The 21,402-nt window shown below is 39.5% G+C and overlaps 1 protein-coding gene across 1 annotated transcript in view; it reads left to right on the plus strand.

The window, feature by feature from the left end:
• FOXO1 (forkhead box O1) overlaps window positions 1-21,077 on the plus strand; it is a 116,194-nt gene extending 95,117 nt beyond the window's left edge. The window contains exons 2-3 of the mRNA XM_069064619.1: window positions 15,469-16,814; window positions 17,315-21,077. Of these exons, the coding sequence (XP_068920720.1) occupies window positions 15,469-16,800 (1,332 nt within the window). The 3' untranslated portion in view covers window positions 16,801-16,814; window positions 17,315-21,077. The remainder of the gene's footprint in view (window positions 1-15,468; window positions 16,815-17,314) is intronic.
• Window positions 21,078-21,402: the final 325 nt, after the last annotated feature.

Genomic DNA, 21,402 nt, shown 5'->3' on the forward strand with positions numbered 1-21,402 from the left:
GGTGGGCATGCGGGTGGAAGCAGAGCCAGTGGCCAGACTGTGATGCATCTGGGGCAGCATCAGCCCTCCTTCTGTGCTTTAAAAAGGCAACTATAAAGAAGGGCTTTGGGGGAAAAACACAGTCAGAAAATATACACTTCTGCCAGTTTCTTCCCAGAGATGTACACTACTTCTTATCGTACTGGGGAAAATTTGGCAGTTTAGCCTTTATGTTGGGACATTTTCTCATTTAAACTGAAATGCTTTACTGTCATTTGTCAGGATGAGTCTTGAAGAGAGGAAGGGTAGGTCGCATCAGCGGAGAGGAAGGAGCTCTGAATTTGAACACAGAAGGCTTCTAGGTTCAGATCCTACTTGGCTAATTTTAATTTGCTATGCTTCTTTCATTTGTTCAAAAACATTTTTTTAAAATGCCTCTTTTGAGAAAGGCCTCTTTGGGCTTCTTTCTTTTTTGGGGGGAAAGGGGAGGCAGTTGGGATTAAGTGACTTGTCCAGGGTTGCACGACTCCTAAGTGTCTCAGGCCGTATTTGAACTTGGGTCCTCCTTGACTCTAGGAGCAGCCCTTGTATACACTGTGCACCCAGCTTCCCCCTGCTGGGTTCTGGGAACACACAATTTAAAAATAAAAAGGAGCCCTTGTCCTCCAGCTTCTTTTCTGCTGGAAGTAAACAAAAAGTACACAAGAAATTTAAAATACACATGCACACACACACACGCACACACATGAGACTGGCCCTGAAGACACTAGTCCTCTCAGGGTATGTTTGAGGATGCTTCACCATGTGAAGCTCAGAAATTATTAGAGCTCAGAAATACACTTTTGAGAGAACCCTGTTGTGTTTTGGCCTAAAAGTTGCTTGCTCATCTGACTTAATTTGCAGCTCTGGGGAATATAGAATGATCACACTTAGGTATTATCTTTCTCAATGAATTATTTCACTGAAACAAGATAATTTTTAAAAATTGTCACAATGCAGCTCTTCTAATCCCAGGCTTTTTGGTTAAAGACCCCCTGGAGGATTTCTTTTTTAGCCATTAATGGAGATAGGCCAGTAAAATAAAAGCTAAGCCAACAACAACAAAATAGAATTCTAGGTTAATTGTCAAAATGTGCTTACTCTCAACTTTTTCTAACATCCTCTCAGTGCTGTGCAGTCTATTCTTTTTCCCTCCTGAGTTTATATTTCCTGCTGTCAAGTGAATGCTATCTAAGAACCACTCATTGGTTCACATCAAAAACAGTCTTTCCATATGACATCCCCGTACAGGTTTCACAGCATCAGTTCACCACCTGCCATGCTGGAACCAGTGATTTCTTTTAAGAGACTGTATCTTCGACTCCAGAATATGATTGGCAGCAGTATCTGTTGAGGAATCCTTGAGTCTTTCTATTTCAGACATTTATGTTTACCTGGTAGGAATCTACTTGCCAACATAAGGATGATCGGAATCAGACCAGGAGAGGACCACATAGGTCAGTTAGGCCAGAGGTGTCCAGCATGCTCACAACGCTCCTGCATTTGGTCTGAACCAGATTAAAATGGAATTGGGAAATACTGGACAAAATAAATAAAAATATTACCAAGCACAGATTATGTTAATATGTGGTTTTCTAAGTCAATATCCTGCAAAGGATCCTTTTAGATAGCTAGGTCGGTAGGTAGATAGATAGTACAGTTGCCCTCCTTCTCTTTCTGTTTGAGTTTGACACTTCTGCTCATTTATCTGCTTATTTTACAGATGAGAAAACTGAGACCCAGCAGTCTTAGAGGGAATTTCCTTCAGGTCATAGAGAAAGTAACCAGCAGAACCAGTGTATAAACCTACCTAGATTCCCACCGGCACTTCATATTTGCACTTTCCATCATACCACACTTAGGGTAGTTAAAGGAGAAGGCACCTCAGATCTATATCATGTGTGCATACTTTTTAAAAAGTGCTTTTCCATCTTGTCATCTCATTTAATTTTCACAGAACTCAGTGAGGTAGAAAGGACTTGTATTACAGATAAAGGTTCCATATTTGACTGACCCAGTGCCCCACAGCTCATGGTAGCAATGAGACCAGGAACCTGGTCTTTTAATTTCTAGTAAAGCATTTTTCCTTCCATGTTATGCTGGGAAGTATATGCTCAACAGAAGGAATTCCTCTGGTGTTGCTACTTAAAGGTATTCTGGTAGGAACTATAGCTGTGAGCCATAATTTTAATAATTTCCCTAAATGAGGCAATTGAGATGAGATAGGAGATTCCATTGTAAGGTTACTATTCATAATTGACTCTTGGAGGTATAATTTAAAGGGCTGACACCCCAAAAAGTTAATATTAAAGAGACATTGAAGTTGGATTGTCATTCATGACTGGCTTACTCCCAGAACTTAAAAACTTTGCTAAGTCATGTCTGTCATCCCAGATTTAAGTTGTCCACTGTTGATATTTCTTTTTCTTTTTTTTTCTTTTTTTTTAATACTTTGTGGAGTGGGGAAGGCAGGGCAATTGGAATTAAGTAACTTGCCCAAAGTCACATGGCTAGTAAGTGTTAAGTGTCTGAGGCAGGATTTGAACCCAGGTCCTTCTGACTCCAGGGCCGGTGCTCTATTCACTGCGCTGCTAGCCACCCCCACTGTTGATACTTCTGAAGAGGAGATGTCCTCAACTGCAGTCTGAGTGAATGAGGTTAAATTAGAAGCAAGACTTTCCAAGTTGGTGAAGTTTGATAACTAATTCATTTCAAGCATTTATCGAGTATCTACCACACATAAAAGTATTATGCTATATTTGAGGAGAGATGTATATTTTAGATGTGGTTTTATCTTTTATGGTGCTTACATTATTGTATGTGAGACATGAAAAAACTTAGAACTAGAAATCGCACTGAGATCTTTGGGACAGCTCATATAAAGGAGTCCCATACAAAATGTTGTGTGAGGCTCGAGGGTGGAGAGCTCATTGCCCGTGACGCAATGAGGGCACATTTGGGACATGATTGCTTAAAATTGGGACGGAACTTGCTTTTACAGAGTCAATACAGTACCATATTACTACTGCTATCAGTGAAGTGATCAGTATACATTTATTAAGCAGTCACTATGTGCCAGGCTTCGGGCTAAGCATGGGGTATACCAGCCAAGGCAAGACAGCCCCTGCACTCAAGGAGCTTACCATCTCACTGGGGAGATAATACTTAAAAAGAAGCTGCAAAGGGCTGTGTATTGCAGGGGAGAAAACCCAGCCCAAGGGCATGATGGAGTCCCTGGGTAGGAGATGATGAGGTGGCTGCCCTGGTCCCCTTCTGAAAAGGAGGGTCTAGGAGGAGCTCTGTATTGTTCACCTTCCACCCTGTCCAGTCGGAGAGAAGGAGGGAAGGGGCCAGGGTCTGGAGGTACTGAGGAGGTCAGAGTTTCAGAGTCGATTCTTGCTACACTGCAAAGTAACCTTAACAAGAGAGAGTGTGACAAATGCCACTTAACAGAGCACTTCTTTTCCTTAGGATAGGGAATCGAATATCTGGAGTGGAGGGTGTGTGGAAGGGGAAGGGAGGTGTTGATCTGGGACTTCCTGTAGGATAGCCCCCAGACCATGTATTTTCATCACTCATAAGGATGCTTATGTTACATTTGTCACACCGAACAGGTCAAGTTGGGAAAATGTTCCTAGTGCGGAAAAATGTATGTATATTCCCAAAGAATGTTCACCTTACAGATATGTAGAATTCAAGGTGCAATATTCTGCTGCATTTTAAATGTCGTTTTTAGTCATGTGTACAATCATATGTGACTACAGAAATAGAAAAAATACATGTGACCCTCACAGCAGGCTCTGTACCTCAGATAATGGTATTTGCTGTAAGCAAGTTTTAAAAGCTTTATTGATACCTTCTTGTTTTTCATCAGTCATTTTCTGATATGAATCTTCCTGTTCTCCCCTTCCCGCTTCGTCAACCCTCCCTCATAACAAAGAAAAACAGCTAAGCAAAACCAACCCACTCACTGAACTACTGAAATGGAAATGAAAATTCCATGCCTGTAGCCCCCCACTCCCTACTTCTTGCAGAAAGGAGGAGGATGTATTTTCTTCATCTGGTCTCCTGGACCAAGACTGGACATATAACTCACCAGAGTTTGGCTGCTTTTTAGTAATGTTTTAATTTCACTTTAAGCGTTTTCAAGAAATGGATTATGCAAAAAAGAAAAAAAATGAATTGTGTATTTAATATGTTGAATTCTTTGGGCAATACAAACAAGGATAAAAGTAATCTCAGAGCTGTATATACTGAAGTGAAGATGATCTCAGAGATTTTATGGGCTGAATTTTCAATGTCCTTATCTCACCTCTGAACTTGTGCCTATAAATTTGGGTGTGCGTAAGCCTTCATTGGCTTTTGCAAACAATTCTGTGCACACAACTTGAATAAACATTTACCTAACTTGAGCAAATTTAATGGGCTCATCACCAAGTCTGAGACAAAATATAATAAAATCTCCTTTTGTAATTAGAAAACCAAAAACATCTATGTTTAGCTAGATCTTATGCCTAATACCAGGCCTCGAAGTGAAAATATTTTACTTCTTCACATAAGGGAAAATGCAAACTAGTCCTTTTATGTTTTGCTTCTTTTCAATATTTGAAAAACGGATGACAGTTAATTGCATCGTAATGCCATGTGTTTATAAAGCCACAGATAGCAGAAGAGGTGAGGCATATAAAATAGATCATAGTGTTGGTGTTTGGAAACAGTGGAGAGTGCTTAAGAAGCAGATTGCTTTTAATATTCTCATATCGATTCTTCACCCCTGTGTGTCTGAGAAAAGCAGTCCGAAGTGGTGCAAGTTTAAATTATGGCACTCAAGTTAAAATTTCAGAAAGAATTCCTCTATAAATACACAGATGAGTAGCTAGGTTGGTGGATGATGGAGAGGTGGAATGGAATCAGGAGATAAGAGTCTCTTTTCATTAGATACTCAGTGGTGAATGGAGGGGCCACCCTCTGGTCAAGGTCTTTATCTGAACTTGAATTGGGGAGCTTAGGGGTGGAAGCTGGCTAGCTAGCCTATTTCAGGCTCTTACACAACTAAGCCAATAAAAAAGTAAGTGACTAAAGGCCAGGAATTTTTTTTTTTTTTAAAGAAAAGGACCACTGGAATGAATTCAACCTCAGCCTCTTGTATCTCTTGATAAATCTTTGTAGAATGTGTTAAAAAGTCATTACTGAAAAACAGAAGGAATTATGAGGCTAGCATCACACAGCTTTGTAAAAAGGCTTTGATTTGAAAATCATCCTTGCTTTTAGGGACCTTACATGTTACTATTTGACTTGAATATGTATTTTTGTTTTGTTAAGTTGTTTTCAGTCACATGTGACTGACTCTTCATGGACCGCACTTGGTGTTTTCTTGGCAAAGATCCTTGAGGGGTTTGCTATTTGCTTCTCCAGATCATTTTATAGGCGAGGAAACTGAGGCAAAAAGGATTAAGTGACTCGACCAGGGTCACACGGCTAGTAATTGTCTGAGGCTAGATTTGAACTCAGGAAAAGGAGTCTTCATGATTCCAGGCCCAGTACTCTATCCACCATGCCACCTATCTGCCCCCAAATATATGTTAGTGCGAAGCTTAAACATTTTTTTCCATGGTTCTGCTTAAATATAGATCAGTTTTGCCCCATATCAGTAACTTACATAGCCTTGTAGGGTAAAAATTATAATGCTTATACAGTACCACTGTGAATGTGCAGAAGATCCTAAAAATCAGGACATATCCTAATATATATAATATAATATATTGCTGAACCATATTTCTTGCTATTGAAGGACTAGTCTTATCTCTCCGTCTCAACTTGAAATGGATATATCCTTGATGCTCATATAGTAAGTATTTAATTAATGCCTGTTCACTAATAGATTTGGATTCAATTCTAGGTCTGTCAAATTGAATTTTCCTTTGTGTGTGAGTACCCCGTTTCTAATAGTCGATAGAACACATGGCTTAGAATGATAGAGAACAGACATGTTTTCCTAGTCAAAAAATCGAGGGCTTTGCCCTTCCTCTCACAAAGCTAGCTTCCTTTGATATAGGAATTTCCTGTGGGACATAGTTAAACTACAGTAAAGGAAGCTTGTTGCTTCTCTTTTAATTACTGGGCTCTTGAGAAACAAAAAATCTGTTCAGTTTTGATATCTTTAAGTAATTTTTCTATCTGCCCATGGTGTGGTTTTAAAATTTTTTTCTTCTTATCCTAAGGGTATGAACTTACTGGGTTTGCTCCTTTGAACCCCTTGTAAGATCTGATTTTATGAAATATTTAGGCTTTTGGTAAGGGAGGGATCTTATTAAAAACCAGGCAGTCTGGTACTGCAGTATTTTTCCTTTGTGAGTTTCCCCACCTATTCTTTATCTTAGCTTCCATACTAAGTGGGGAACATCCTTCTTCCCTTCTTCTTTGTTCCTTCATACCACACAATAACTCCTCCTTTGCAAGTTATCTCTACAGATTTTACCGAAGTGCCTCTTTAAAAGCTACCTTTATATTTTAGAATTCCTTTTGGCCTTTTAAAAATTCTACAGGGGAGATATGTACCTTATCATTCTGTTTTAGGAATTTAAGAAATTTTTGCATTAAAAATATTTAGAGAGGCATCATTTTGTTGCTAAGATTATAGCTCTTAGCGATTCATCTGTGACTGAAATTGATTTGGCTGTAGGGAGAAATAAAAGTGAAGGAATGGACCTAGAAATAGGAAGATTGTGATAAATATCTTTTTTTAGTCATAATCTCTCCTGGGAACATAATCAGTCCTGTATATGTACTACTTTTTTCTTCTCTAGTAAACTGGATGAAGCAGTTTTTCTGTGGACTTCTAAAGATTGGTTTGTCTTACCTTTCTCCTTTTTTTTGTGCTTTTCTACTGCTTTGTGATCGTAAAGAACATCATTTCACGTTCTTTTATAATTAATGATTGACAAGGGATAGCTTTTAAAGGCTTTTATACTTTGAATGGCCTGTCTTGGAGAGACAAGTTGTTTAAAGGTGATCCCTAGTAGTGCAAAGCTGAAAAGTGTCTTTAATGTTCTATTGTTTCATAGCCAGGGTATTGATCATATCCACATTGGGGGTTGGGTGGGGAAGGATCCAGAGGGAGGACCAGAAGGGCTTTGTATTCATTGCAGACTTTGCTTTTGTTTCACACATTTCCATTTTTCATTAACATCTTCCTGTTCTCAGGAGTTCCATTTTTGTCACTCTTAATTCTCCAATGTCGATTGAGGGGAGAGGTTTTGAAAGAGAAGCAGGCTTGGAAAGATGTGATTGGAAAAGAAAAATAAAACGTGGGGAAATAGGAATATGGTTGTCTAGGCACACTGGTGAAGAGGGTGTGAGGTGATACAGGCCTAGAGTTTAATGACCATAGCAGGCTGGACTTTATTAATTAGCATGTCTAATGCTATGAAATGGCATGTGTATAACTAGCCATATATATATATATATATATATCCCTCCAGTAAAAGTACTGTTCTACAGGGGAAGTCCTGTGTTTTTCTTAGCAATCAAAATGTGTTTTTGTCCCTGCTTGTATAACATTGTTCTATTAAGAGCTTAAGGGGGGAAAAATAACCTATTAAATAAAGATTATTCCTACTTCTTTTTTTTTTGAGCTAGTTTACATGTTCATGCATAGAGGCAAAGGCAGGAAGGGATTGTGTAAAAGAGAGGAAGCAGGAGGAGGGAATAAAGGTCACTTGGAGACTGTGTAACAATCACATCTATTGAGAAAGTTCACAGAAATTCAATAAAATGCTATTGGAAGAATCCAGTTTGTCCAGCATTTTGAAAGAATTTCTAGAATTTCTAGAACAGCAAGCTCTTTTAGTTCTGTGCCCCAGTCTCTAATTTGGAGTTCACTCGTAGATGACTCAATGGTACTGTTGCCCCCACCCTGATAAATACTGATGGGAGTTCTAGGCAGCTGGCCCCTTGCGGAGTTTGATGTTTCCCTGGTTAGTCCCCAAAGCCTCTTTACATTGCCTTTCTGGAAGTAACACACATCATAAATCCAAGCTTTGGCAGCTGCTTATGCCTCCGATGATTGGGTAGCCAAGCAGAACATGGCATTGGAGTGTCCTTTTCCCGAAACAAGAACGCCATATTTTATAATAAGCATATTCATTTTGGATCACCATGATATGTGACTGGTGACAAGTTCAGAATACTTAAGATAGTCCATTAAAAAACTTTGTTAGAAGTCAGGAAATGAGCTTTTTGTAAACTCATAGAAAACATTACTTTCCATCCCTACTAAGTAAATAAATGAATCAATAAATTCTATCCCAGCCTTAGTATTTAAAACTGTCTCAGTGGTCACTCATTTATTTAAAAAAAGCATCATCTTGGGAGGAACATTATACTTCTGAATTAGTGGGGACATTTTGAAGATATTCAGGAATACATTGGGTTTGGTTTTTTTTTTTTTTTTTTAATACACTAATCATCTTACTTCTTGCTATTTTAGTAGCCAGATATTAAATGGAGTGAAGGAAAACCAGGGTTTTTGTGACCTAAAACACATGCCCTATGTTTGTTGACTAATACACAAACATATAGATGGAAAGGATTTTATATCATCACACAAAAATATACATTGTTTTGAAAGTGCGTTTCTGGGTCGCAGTTTTAAAAAAATTTTAAAAATAAATATCTATTATCTAGAACAGTGGTGTCAAACTTGAATACAAATGAACCTGTTGGTCACATATTGAGTCAGAAAACTTCAAATTAACATTATCTGTGTTATATTTTTATTCATTAAACATTTCCCAATTACATTTCAATCCGCTTTTGACTGCACTTGGGAGTTTTGTAAGTACAATTTGGACACCTGATCTAGAATAATATTTTAGCTATCATGCGTGAAGATGTTTTTAACTTGTCATTGAGATATGTGCTCTGCATTGTTTTTGCCCCTTTTGTTATCCTTAGCACTTACAGTGCCTCGTACATAGTAGGCACTTAATAAGTGTTCATTGACTAAATCATTAGAGATGGGCAGTTTGTGCTGCTCTCTCCACATTCTTTGACTTGGGCTCCCTTGTTATCAGCAGCATATATTTGTAAACACAGCTAGTCTAGGGTTTGGGATGCCATGAGTGTCTCATTCTTGGAAGAAGCACTGAGCCACTGGCCATATCTCCTGCCCCTGGTTAGGGTACAACGAAGAACCAGCAGCCAGTTGAGAAGTGAGGGGCTGGTTAAGGTGGAGGCCTTGGGGTGGAGAGTTCAGTTCAGAAGGCTCAGTTATGGGAGATTTAAAACACAGGGATGTCCAGGTTTCAGAGCTCTGGGGGCTGAGCAGGAGAATAGGATCACAATCTTGGAAGCTAAAACATCAGAGGCTGAGATCAGAGTGACTACAGAGCCAGTAGCCTGGGTATTGCCTCAGAACTAGCCTAGAATAGACCATGGCTTAGTCAGATCCCCTGATGTTAGGAACTCCAAGTACTTCAAGGATTCTTCAGAAGGCTGGGTGGGGGCTACCGAGGTGCTAAGGACAGTTTGAGGGCAGAGGGTTCAGGACTGCATGGGTGTGATCCATAGGATTTGAAAGGGCTTTTAGACACACCCAACTCTTGGGGTCAATGCTAGGTCCTCCATTTTCTCCTTATTTCTAGTGTCCGTGACAGTAGGCCCTCTCAGTAGAGCATAGCTATATCTCTGAAGGCCCATCACTAGCCTCATTAACCCATTACTGTAATATACATTGTTCAGCATTCCATTTTTTATACTGGCTGCAGCTAGAACCTTTAGAACACATAGTATGACAGTAGAAATGCAAATGGTGGTGGTGATTTGAGAACACTTGTAATTTTTCAATGCACTTTCCATTTTTTCAAACTAAACATATCTTTTGGAGGACTTGGTAATTTCTTTCCATATAGCACCTATTTCCTGGAATACGGCATCTTACTTTATTTTCACTGACCATAGTCCGTCAGCAGATAATTTTCCACACCTGTTCTGTGCTGAGCACTATGGAGAAAAAAAAATCCAGTATGACTAGAGTAAGTAATGAAACAAATTTCCATAAGCCACAGAAAACCAGTCTCCTTAGTTTTTTTGTTGGTATGTGTAGGGGGGGGGGGAGAGAAAAGAGAGATTAAAAAGAAATAACCAGGAGCATTATACAAGACCACTATTCCCAACCTATCCCTTCTCCTACACCATACAACAGCAAACTTTGAACATTTGTGCTTTGTGAAAAAGCGAATGCTCCATGTGTGATCAGTGAGCAATTATTGCTGAAGTGAGTCAATGAGTTGCTAGCCCACTGTGTATGGACACTGGTGGCAGAGATGAGGAGTGGGAGCACAAAGTGGGTATCTAGGAGAACTATAGGTTAACACACGGGCTACTTGGGGTAAATCAGTTTTTATTGTATTTGTTACCAAGAATACTTCCAAAAGGCAGTTCTTAAATTCAGTGATCGAAAATATTTTATAATTCAGCAAGTAAGCAGTCGGAGATTTTTTTTTTAAGGGGAAGGAAACAATAAGCCTTTGCCTTTTTATCAAGCACCTAAAACATACCAAGCACCATATTAGGTACTGGAGATACAGTGACAAAGAGGAAACATTTCCTGCCCTCAAGGAGCTTACATTCTATCAGAGAAACATATATGGAAAACACATGCAAATAGCTTTTACTCTATGTCATCTACAAAAACAGTTTTTCATAGTATTGCATAGCTAGGCTGTACAGAAGATAAAGAGGGGAATTTGGAGTCAGAAAAATTTCAGTTCTAATTCCATCTGAAATACTAACCATGTGACCCTGGGCAAATCACCTAAATGCTCTTAGCCTCAATTTCCTCCCATGTAAAATGGAGATGATAATAAATCACACCTCCCAGGGTTGTAGTAAGGATCAAATGAGATCACGTGTAAAACGCCACGCAAATAAAGCACTGTAGAAATGCTAGTTATCGTCATTACTTATGAATGCAACAGAGTAACATGCAAAAAAATTTTTTTTTGTACTACGGAATAGACGGGGGCCTCTTTACTCACGTAGGGTTAATGAATTAGCCGAGCTTCCTAGAGGAGGTGAATTGAAGAGCTGCCTCTGGAAAGGAAGCCACGTGGTTTCATGAGAAATAAATAGGGAGGAGAAATGAAAGGCTTGCACGTAGTTGTGGGGTGAAGCTGTCGATAAGCTTGGCTAGATGAGCACATGTTGGGGGAAGAATGAACTTGAGTGAAATGAAGAAAGGCATTTGCTGACTTGGTTTCTTTCAAATTAGATTGTGCAGAGAATTCAGGATTTGGATCAGGTTCTTCCTTCCCTTCGTTCCAGTCTCTCATTTAATACAGTGCTGGTTGGTAGTTTTAAAAATGACTATCTCAGAACCCTGACAATCGCGATTTGGCCGCTGCCATAAGTTCCACTGGTGAAACTACTTTGTCATGTCGTGGCTGTGTTTGGCAAAGATTTGCAGGCACAGCATTATGAATAGCAGTGCATATTTTCACAAGATCTACCTCTTCAACAACTCTGTGTCCCCCCCACCCCTGCCCCGGGCCCCCCTAGTTAGTAAATCATAGCTTCTTTAATGTCCTGCTGGCTGTGTGAAAAACAGGAATTTATGTAACAAACTCAGGGCTGCAAACCTTTTCCTGTTCGGAAAATTTTTTTTAACTATTGGCAAAGTTAAGAGACAGCTCTGTTACTCAAAGAGCGACCTCAAATGTCCTCTTACAATAATATTAGATTGTAATATTTTTGATGACTAAGGGATTGCTGTATGTTCTGAAGGCAGCATTTTCAGAGAGGGGAAAATGTAGGTTAATGGTGTATGGGCCGCTTGACGTGTGGACAGTGTTTGTTGGGCTTATTCAATAGTCACCCTTTCAAGATTCTTCATCCAACGTTGAGAATACTTCCAAAATGCAGTTTGGACAATGATGGGACTCAGCTGTATTCTGTAATGCAATTCAGAATTGTTGATTAATCCTGTACTTTGAGGAGATTACTATGGGGCACTCCCTCCCTTTAACTGGACCTGTAATTTTGTCTTGTAATAAATTCCTTTCACCAGTGCACAGTGGTACCTGCTCTGCAATTTCTAGTCTTAGAGAGTTGCCTAGGGCACTGAGAGTTTAAGTAATTTGCCCAGGGTCACATAGCCAGCATGTGTCTGGAGGAGGATTGAACCCAAACCCCAGATCTCCTCACTCTGTAGACAAATCTATAACCAGTACCCAATGCTGCCTCTATACTATAGGAGAGACACACATAGTTTGGTAGGTGGGAGACAAGAACGCGCATGCACACACACACACACACACACACACAGACTGCAAAGTAAAATACAGAAGTGTTAGGGGAGGGATTCAGTGCTCTGCCTCAGCATATGTGCTGAGGGAGAGGCAAACCCTCCCTTTTCCTGCCTTCCTAATTTAACATAAGAAACCAGGAAGCTACTATCTAGGAAAATCTTGCTTCCTCTTTACTATTAAACTAATTGTAACCAGAAGGGGAGTACAGAAATTGCTTTCCTTTATGGATTTCATATTAGTTTATCTCTCTATGTGTTTGGAGCAGTAAAGTTCAAAATCTTTAAAATGTTTCAGGATAATATTCTAGGTCACAGGGGTGGGGAATCTATGACCTCAAGGCCTATGTGGCCCACTAGGTCCTCAGGCGCCTCCCATTGACTCAATCCAAACTTCACAGGACAAATCCCCTTTCTGTAAAACTTGGACTCAGTCAAAAGGCAGCACATAAGGACCTAGAAGGCCATGTGTGGCCTCAAGATCGAAGGTTTCCCACCCTTGTATAGGACTTAATCCACTTAAATTCCAAGTGTTCCAACAGTCAGAATGTCTGGCTTCTGCCTTTAAAGCAAGATGTAAAACTTGGTATGTCGATTGTTGGTATACCTTTCAATCCCAGGATGCCATCCAAAAGGACATCAGGGATTTGGGTGTTTATAGAAGCAGAAGTAAGGTCCTGAGGGCAGGGGGATAGTACATTGGTATCTTCAGTGAGCCTATACATGTAAAGTGCTTTGTGCAGATTTTAAAGCTTTAACATTTTAAAGATTAATGTTGGTATAAAACAGTACCCTTGATAATCACAGGGTAATAGTGGCTTTGAAACCCTTATTCCCTTCCCCAGAGCACTTTTTTTTTTCACTCATTTTTCAATGAAAGCCTGGTAAATATGAAGAGGAGATTAAAAAGGAAGGAGAATCAATAATTTTCAGAATACGTCTTCACTGCAGCTCCCTTATAGATTCTCCCTCTCCTGCCCACCTCTACCCTTCAGCATGTTGACATTGTCTTACTCCAAATAAAACTCATGTTTAGGATTGTAACTGTGACCCAAAGTCCCTATGTGGTTACTCTGGAGCTCATTTTCACATAGTTCTGTGTTATAATATTTGGATACAATACTGTGAACTAGAGAACATTTCAGATTTTAAATTTCTTAGGTTTAGCTGAGTTACAACAAAGCTGTGTGTGTGTGTGTGTGTGTGTGTGTGTGAGAGAGAGAGAGAGAGAGAGAGAGAGAGAGAGAGAGAGAGAGAGAGAGAGACTGGTTTTTCTACCTTAAAGAGAAAAGAATACTCAGCTCAGAATTTGAAGTGAAATCTTTAAACTGTTCTTTGATGACTCCTAATATAATTATTTCTCTTCACACAAACTTTGGTCCCAACTTGATGGCATGAGGATGTGTGCACTGTGACTGCAAACTCAACCCGAACCTCTTTGTGGTTAGAAAGAGGAAAAAGGGAGCTAAGGTACAAGGTCAGTTGAGTCTTGAACCCACTTCAGATAGAGGGGCCTAAGGGGAATCTCAGTGCATTTCTATAAACCCAAGATCTGTTCTGTGTATCAGGGAGTTTGGCCTCTTTACTCCCAGACTAGCAGAAACCTAGCAGGGTCCTTGGGAGTCTGCAGGCCAAGCTATTAGGACAGTTTGAATTTGGGTAGTTGTGGTGATGTTTTCTCCTTCTCCCCTCTAGCACAGAGCCATGAAATGTCTTTTTTTCTTGCTTCTCTGTGCCTAGAGGCTTGGCTAGTAGCAGAATCTAGCTGGGGCTGCCTGATGTATCTCATAGAGAAAGGCAAAAGCACAGCCGAAGCTTGAAAATGTTCCCTATTACTCTGTCTCCCTGTTGTGGGTTTGACCATATCCCTTCTGCCCCACCCCTCTAGTAATTCCCTCCTGTACTCTGGGGACATTACAAATGGCCTTAATCTTGTACTACTCAAAGTCACCCTAGGCTTTCCCTAAAGGACAGATTGACACATTAGGGTTGTTGCCTTAGTGAATGGGTTCTCTTATGTCTGTGATGTGCATTCCCTTGTCAAGGATTCCTCCTAATTCCTTCTTTCCTTCAAAAGACAAAATGTATCCAGTGATCTAATTAAATCACATAAGGTTCTCTGACAGAAAAGTTCTCTGTCAGTTTGGCTTATAACATTTTCTTTCAAATATATTTTGTTCTTGTAGTATTTTCTTTTGAAATTAAGCTTTCCAATTCCCAAATCAGAGACTTGTAGAGAAAGGGAAGGGAAAATCAAGAAGGCAGCTGGTTTCTCCCTTTACCTTCACCCAAGATTTCACTAAAGCTATAAAAGGCAGTTAGTGTAGTTGGTGATTCCAATTATACATACCAATTTTAGAGGCCTCCTGAAGAGAGTTACAACTTCCTTTAGTAACTTTTCCTGAATAACAGAATTATTTGATAGTAGGAGGTTTTTGATATTTTTTTCATTGAATTTATGTATTTTCCTTATGTTAAGGCCTTATCATATATATGAATACACACACACACACACACACACACACACACACACACACACATAGGCATCTTTTGGTATTATCAAAGGTACCCTGCCCCAATCACCTATTTGCTTTCCCCCTATATTCCCAATGACATAAAACCATCTACTTTTTTTTCAAGTTGTAAATTAGACATCAGAGATGAGTTTTGAACAAAACTGAAAATAAAACCAGAAACAAAATTATGAGTGGCATGAAAATAGGTTTTGGAGTTTCGTGTCTGCATGCTATTTGTGTTATTATTGGCCTTACAGGCTTTCTATTTAAGCAGAACTAAAGTAAAAAATGAATTAACTGGCATTTGTACCAATTCATGTATTTTTCCCCATTAAAATATCCCATGATCTTTCTGTGCATAGAGTAGATTGGTTAATAGTGCTTGCTTTCCCTTTTGTGCACATTGTTAGTTTGTAATCCTTGCAGAAGCCAAATTAATTACTGGTCCTGGATAATTATTTCTTAAAATTGAGAACAGGTACCTCTCTTGTGGGGTTATTGGAATTTGTACTGTAATGTCTTTTAAAATTGTACCTATGTAATATAAACACCTACACCTCTATATTATATGAAAGATTTCAGAAATGGAAAAAGTACATTGTTTATAACATGTTTTGTTTCATTTTGCAGAATTCGATTCGTCACAATTTGTCCCTGCATAGCAAGTTTATCCGAGTGCAGAATGAAGGAACTGGGAAAAGCTCCTGGTGGATGCTTAATCCAGAGGGAGGAAAGAGCGGGAAATCTCCTAGGAGAAGAGCTGCTTCCATGGATAACAACAGCAAATTTGCCAAAAGCCGGGGCCGAGCAGCCAAGAAAAAAGCATCTCTCCAGTCTGGCCAGGAAGGTGGCGGTGACAGCCCCGGGCCACAGTTCTCAAAGTGGCCTGCGAGTCCTGGCTCTCACAGCAATGATGACTTTGACAACTGGAGCACGTTTCGCCCTCGCACTAGCTCCAATGCTAGTACTATTAGTGGGAGGCTTTCTCCCATCATGACTGAGCAGGACGATCTTGGGGATGGGGATGTGCACTCAATGGTCTATCCTTCATCAACCACCAAGATGGCTTCCACTCTGCCTAGTCTGTCAGAGATCAGCAATCCTGAAAACATGGAAAACCTCTTGGATAATCTCAACCTTTTGCCATCACCTACATCATTAAGTGTATCGACTCAGTCTTCACCTGCTACCATGATGCAGCAGACGCCCTGCTACTCATTTGCACCACCTAATACAAGCATGAATTCACCGAGCCCCAATTACCAAAAATATACTTACGGTCAATCCACCATGAACCCATTACCCCAGATGCCTATGCAAACACTTCAAGATAATAAATCGAGCTACGGAAGTATGAACCAATATAACTGTCCTGCGGGGCTCCTGAAGGAATTGCTTACTTCGGACTCGCCTCCTCATAATGAGATCTTGACGCCTGTAGACACTGGTGTGGCTCAGCCCAGCAGTCGGGTGATGGGTCAGAATGTGCTGATGGGCCCTAACTCGGTGATGCCGGCCTATGGTAGTCAAGCATCCCATAACAAAATGATGAGTCCTAATCCCCACCCACACCAGGGACATTCTCCACAGACATCTGCTGTCAATGGGCGTGCCCTGCCCCACACAGTGAATACCATGTCTCACACTTCAGGCTTAAACCGCTTGACCCCAGTGAAACCATTATTGCAAGTGCCTCTGACTCATCCCATGCAGATGAATGCTGTGGGCCCATACCCTACTGTGAACAGTTGCAATGGTTATGGAAGGATTTTCCACCAGGAGAAGCTCCCTAGTGACTTAGACGGCATGTTTATTGAAGGCTTGGACTGTGACATGGAGTCTATCATCCGTAATGACCTCATGGACGGAGACACATTAGATTTTAACTTTGACAATGTGTTGCCTAACCAAAGTTTTCCGCACAGTGTAAAGACAACTACACATAGCTGGGTGTCGGGCTAAGACTTAGTGAGCAGGTAAGTTTCCCAAATACTTAACACAAAGACCCCAACCTTCTGAAAGAAAGGTTGGAAGGGGAGAAAGGCAGGTAGTGAGTGCTGGGTCTCTGCACTGGTTAGGAAATGTTTGAGGCTACTCTATGAGGGGCAACCAATCAATGCCTTCCCATTCTCTGCCTCTTTGCAGCTTGTATGGGTTTCACATTGAGGGTAAATGTAAGGAGGATTCCTTTAATTGCCTTCAAGATTTTCCTTTGACAGTTAAATGGCTGCCTCTCTTTAGTAGCTCTTCAATAAATGAGTACATTTGATACATATCAAATGCTGATTTTTTTTTTTTAAGTGGAATTTTCCCCATTGAAGGGTTTAAAGCTGTTTGAGCCACTTTTAGTAATTTTAGCTTTCTCATCTTTAGGGTAGTGGGGTTTTTTTTAAGTACCTTTCTGTCACTGTAATGTGTTAAGCTAAGTCTATCATAATTTGGCTGTATTTTCATTGTCTCTTTTTTATTTTCCTAGGCTACACTTAAAAGTACTTCAGATTTGTCTGACAGCGGGAACTGAGAAAAGCAGTCCAAAGACATCCTTCACCCTCGTTTTAGTTTTCTTGGTAGAAAAAAACCCAACAACAACAAAATACAACACAACGCAACAAAAAGCAAAAACCCGTGTTCCTTTTTTCCTTTCGTCAGACTTGGCAGCAAAGATACTTTTCCTGTACAGGATGTTTGCCCAATGTTTGCAGGTTATGTGCTGCTGTAGATAAGGACTGTGCCATTGGAGATTTCATTCATTACAATGAAGTGCCAAACTCACTACACCATATAATCACAGAATAGACTTTCCGATCATGTAGAGCTTTGGAGTTTTGTATATAAGCAGTAGATAAAGAATTGTGTGTGCGTGCGCATGTGTGCGTGTGTATGTGTGCGTGTGTGTTTATATGTTTTTGTTTTTTAAGAATATCCATTTGGTCCAAGGAACGTTTATACTTTTTGTAATGCCATGAGAGTCTCGTGTCCTAAGTAAGTCACACTTTTTTTGTTTGTGTACTACCTATGTTCCTCTGAACTGAACTGGCTTCTCGAAGTGAACCAAGATCTCCACTCAGCAGCTCCAGGTTGGCTTTGGACTTTACTCACATTGCCACATAATTCACATGAGAACGAAATAGCTTGTTAGGAATCATCTGAGTTAATTGACTTATCAACGGTTTTAAAACAATAGATTAAATACCAGCCCGCACAGGTCTTTTCTATTGTTTGTTTTTTTTTTAATTGGAGATGGGGTGGATAGCACATTGGTGCAAACATTTAAATGGTTCTGATTTCCAGATGAATGATTTTTATTGCTGTTGGGACTTGAGATAATTTTTGGGGGGTGGGTGGGTGGGGGGAATAGATACTGAACTGTAATGTTTTCTTAAAATTAGAGTCTACTTTGTTACATAGTCAGCTTGTAAATTTATGGAATCACAGGTATTGGGCAGCATTCATAATGTTCATTTTGTATTTTTAACTGGATTAGTACTAATTTTATACGTGCTTAACTGGTTTGTACACCTTGGGATGCTACTTGGTGATATTTCCATGACTAATCTAAAAAGAAATGAAGTCATAATTAGGATCTTGAATACTAAGCATTTCTATCCCATTTTGGGGATAGGAAAGTGAGGTATAGTTATAGACATTTGGCATTTCATGTTTAGGAGGATCTAATCTGCTTTTATATATACACATTTTTTAGAAACTTCATCTGCTTCTCTTTCCACGATAACAATGAGTACCACAAAGTGTTAAGTATTCTTTGATAGATGCTTGTATGATGCTTCGTCACCTTTATTTCCTAGAGGTCTCATCATGTTTTAGACCAGGAAAGGGGGGATGCAGAACCTTCATCTGAAAGGTCATAAAGTCATAGCTCTAGAGCAAGGAAGGGACCTCTGAGGGTCCACTGGATTCCACTCTTAATTTTACAATTGAGGAACTCGAGGCCTAGGGAAGCAAAGTGATGTGACCAAGGTCACACAGCTGGTTAATGTTAGAGGTAGAATCTGGACCCAGGTCTTTGACTTCAGAACCAACACTCTTTTCTCAGTACCACACTGCATTCTCCTTATTTTTGCAAACTGGAGTTTACAAAAAAAGTTAACATTCAGTTTAGTGTTAGAAAAAAAGTCCGTCAAATGTTTTGGTTATGACCCCTACCCCATGTTTACTGTATTCCAAAAGGTTGGGACTATTGTCCTTCCTTGGAGTTTTGTTTACACACATACACACACACACACACACACGTTCTTCCCTCTTTCCTTCCTTTTTCTCAGATCACTTGGGGTGAGGATTTTTAAATGGAACAATACTGATTATCGAAGACCTGGTATTCGTGGTATTGGTGGGTTTTGATTACCATACCAACACTAAAAAGAAAGTTGTTTCAGAATCTCTAATTCATGCCTCTTAAAGAAAAAAAATCTTAGTACAAGTCAAGAATTTGAGAATTTCTTTAGCTTTAAGTAAATTAATTCACCATTCCCCATCCCTATATTTTAATACTTTCCAATTACCTGTAACTTGTAGGCTAAGTTAATTGGAGCTCGAGTCCCATTTATTCAATCAGTATTTTCAAGTCATTCTTTGAATGTTCCAAGACAACAAAATAAAAGACCAGGTGCACAACAGTGTTCATTTTGGCTTGTTAGGAACATTGGTTTCTTTGCATTTGTCTGTGTACTTAGCCCAAATCACACTTGCTTTGTCTTGAATGTTAATTGCTCTCTCTTGGCTTTTCTCAGCCTTTCAACTATGCTTAACAAAAATGCAGCCACTGTAGATGATAGACAGTCTATAGGCCAGCTCTATTATAGGCCTCCCACTGTGGCATTCACCATCTGAGTTGCCGATGATCTCAAGACATGGAAAATCCTTCCAACCATCACATACATAGCTATCTCCATTGGTGGCCACTCCAGAAAGTGGTCTCCCCATCTGCTGAGTACTACAATATTTGCAGTGTGCCTGTTTTGCTTATTTTAAATCTTAGCTTCCCTAATTAGTAGTCTTACCCTATCAAGTATAACCTGTTAAGCCATGGTGCCAAAGTATCTCTTAAATTTTATAATTCCTTGCACCACCATGTTACTGTTTTACCACAATACATATTTTCCCCCCACCACAGCATGAGGCACCCCTGCCCCCATCCATTCCTTTAATTAGAGAGGCAACTAAAATTATGTTGTGAACTTTTGACTACTAGGTAGACCGATATACCATTTTTTCCCCTACTTTCTTGGGCCTGTGTCTTTGAATTTCTTTCTCTCATAATCTCTTTGTGTCAAATTTCTAATATCAATCCCATAAACTCTGGGACACCATGAAGTCCGATGAAGGGCATTTTGTCTGTTTTGATAGCAAACATTATGTGACCTCTAGTAATTTTTTTTTTCAGTTAAGAATACTGAGTTTCTGGAATAATTTAGTTTTGTCAATTATTGTAAATGATTGCTTTGTGAAATGTGCAAATGATCTTACCTATGCAGCCATGTTTGATTTATTTTCTCTGGTTTGTACTGTTATTAAAAGTATATTGTATTATAGAACTATTCAGATATTTTAAATATAAAGATGTATTGTTTCCGTAATAGATGTATGGAATATATTTAGGTAGTATATGCATTAATTGGAAAGCTCTGCTTTAGCAAACTGACAAAATGCTTAAGTTTATAAGCAAAAGTTGTAACCCAAAAACTGGTAAATGAACAGAGCATCCCTGAGAAGAGGACAGGAAATCTAAAATTGGACCAATTTTCAAACAGTATAAAATTTGCACTTGTTAAACCACTGGATGTATGTTATCAATACTTTCTCCCTTCCCTTTCCCCTCCATCAACCCTTTATTTGAAATTCTTCCTTTCAACTCTTTGGTTCTTAATTTATAACTAATTTTAAATAAGGTGTATCCTTGTGTTTTGTTTTCATTTTGGTATCATGATGTATAAATGCAGCGTGGTTTATGCAAACAAAACACAACTTGGCATTAAAACTGGCCTCCTACTTGAGGGTGTTCCACAGACCAGCAGTACCACCAGGGGTAGGCATGGAAACTCTTTGGCTCATGGCAGTGGTCACAGCCTCTGTCTCACCACTCTGATTCAGTAACATTGCAGACTCCAAGTTCATACTTAGCTATTTTCTGAGAAGTGCCTGATGATGATGTACTTACAGACACAAGAACAATCTTTGCTATTATTGTATAAAGCCATAAATGTATATAAATTATGTTAAAATAGTTTGGTGTCTTTTTTTTTAAACCCCTGTTGTGAAGAATGAACTAAGATTTTTACAATTATTAGTGATCACAGTTGGGCTCTGATGGCCACAGTTGCAGTCAGCTCAAGCCTGGAAATTCCTGTACTGTTTCCATAGTCTGTTCTGTTGAGAAACATTTTTACTGGGGCCAGATTTTAACCCCAGGAGAGACCGAGGACAAGTAAAACCCCCTAACAACAAACCACCTCTGGAGTGCCACATTTGAGAGATGGCTTGGGCTGAATGTCTCAAACTATGTCCGGTACTTTAATGACTGAACTCATTTAAGTTTACTGCCAGAGC

This window comes from Petaurus breviceps, unplaced genomic scaffold (genome assembly GCF_028583685.1).
Source record: "Petaurus breviceps papuanus isolate PSGF00001 unplaced genomic scaffold, PetGlider_PUasm1.0 90639, whole genome shotgun sequence".
Lineage (NCBI taxonomy): Eukaryota > Metazoa > Chordata > Mammalia > Diprotodontia > Petauridae > Petaurus > Petaurus breviceps.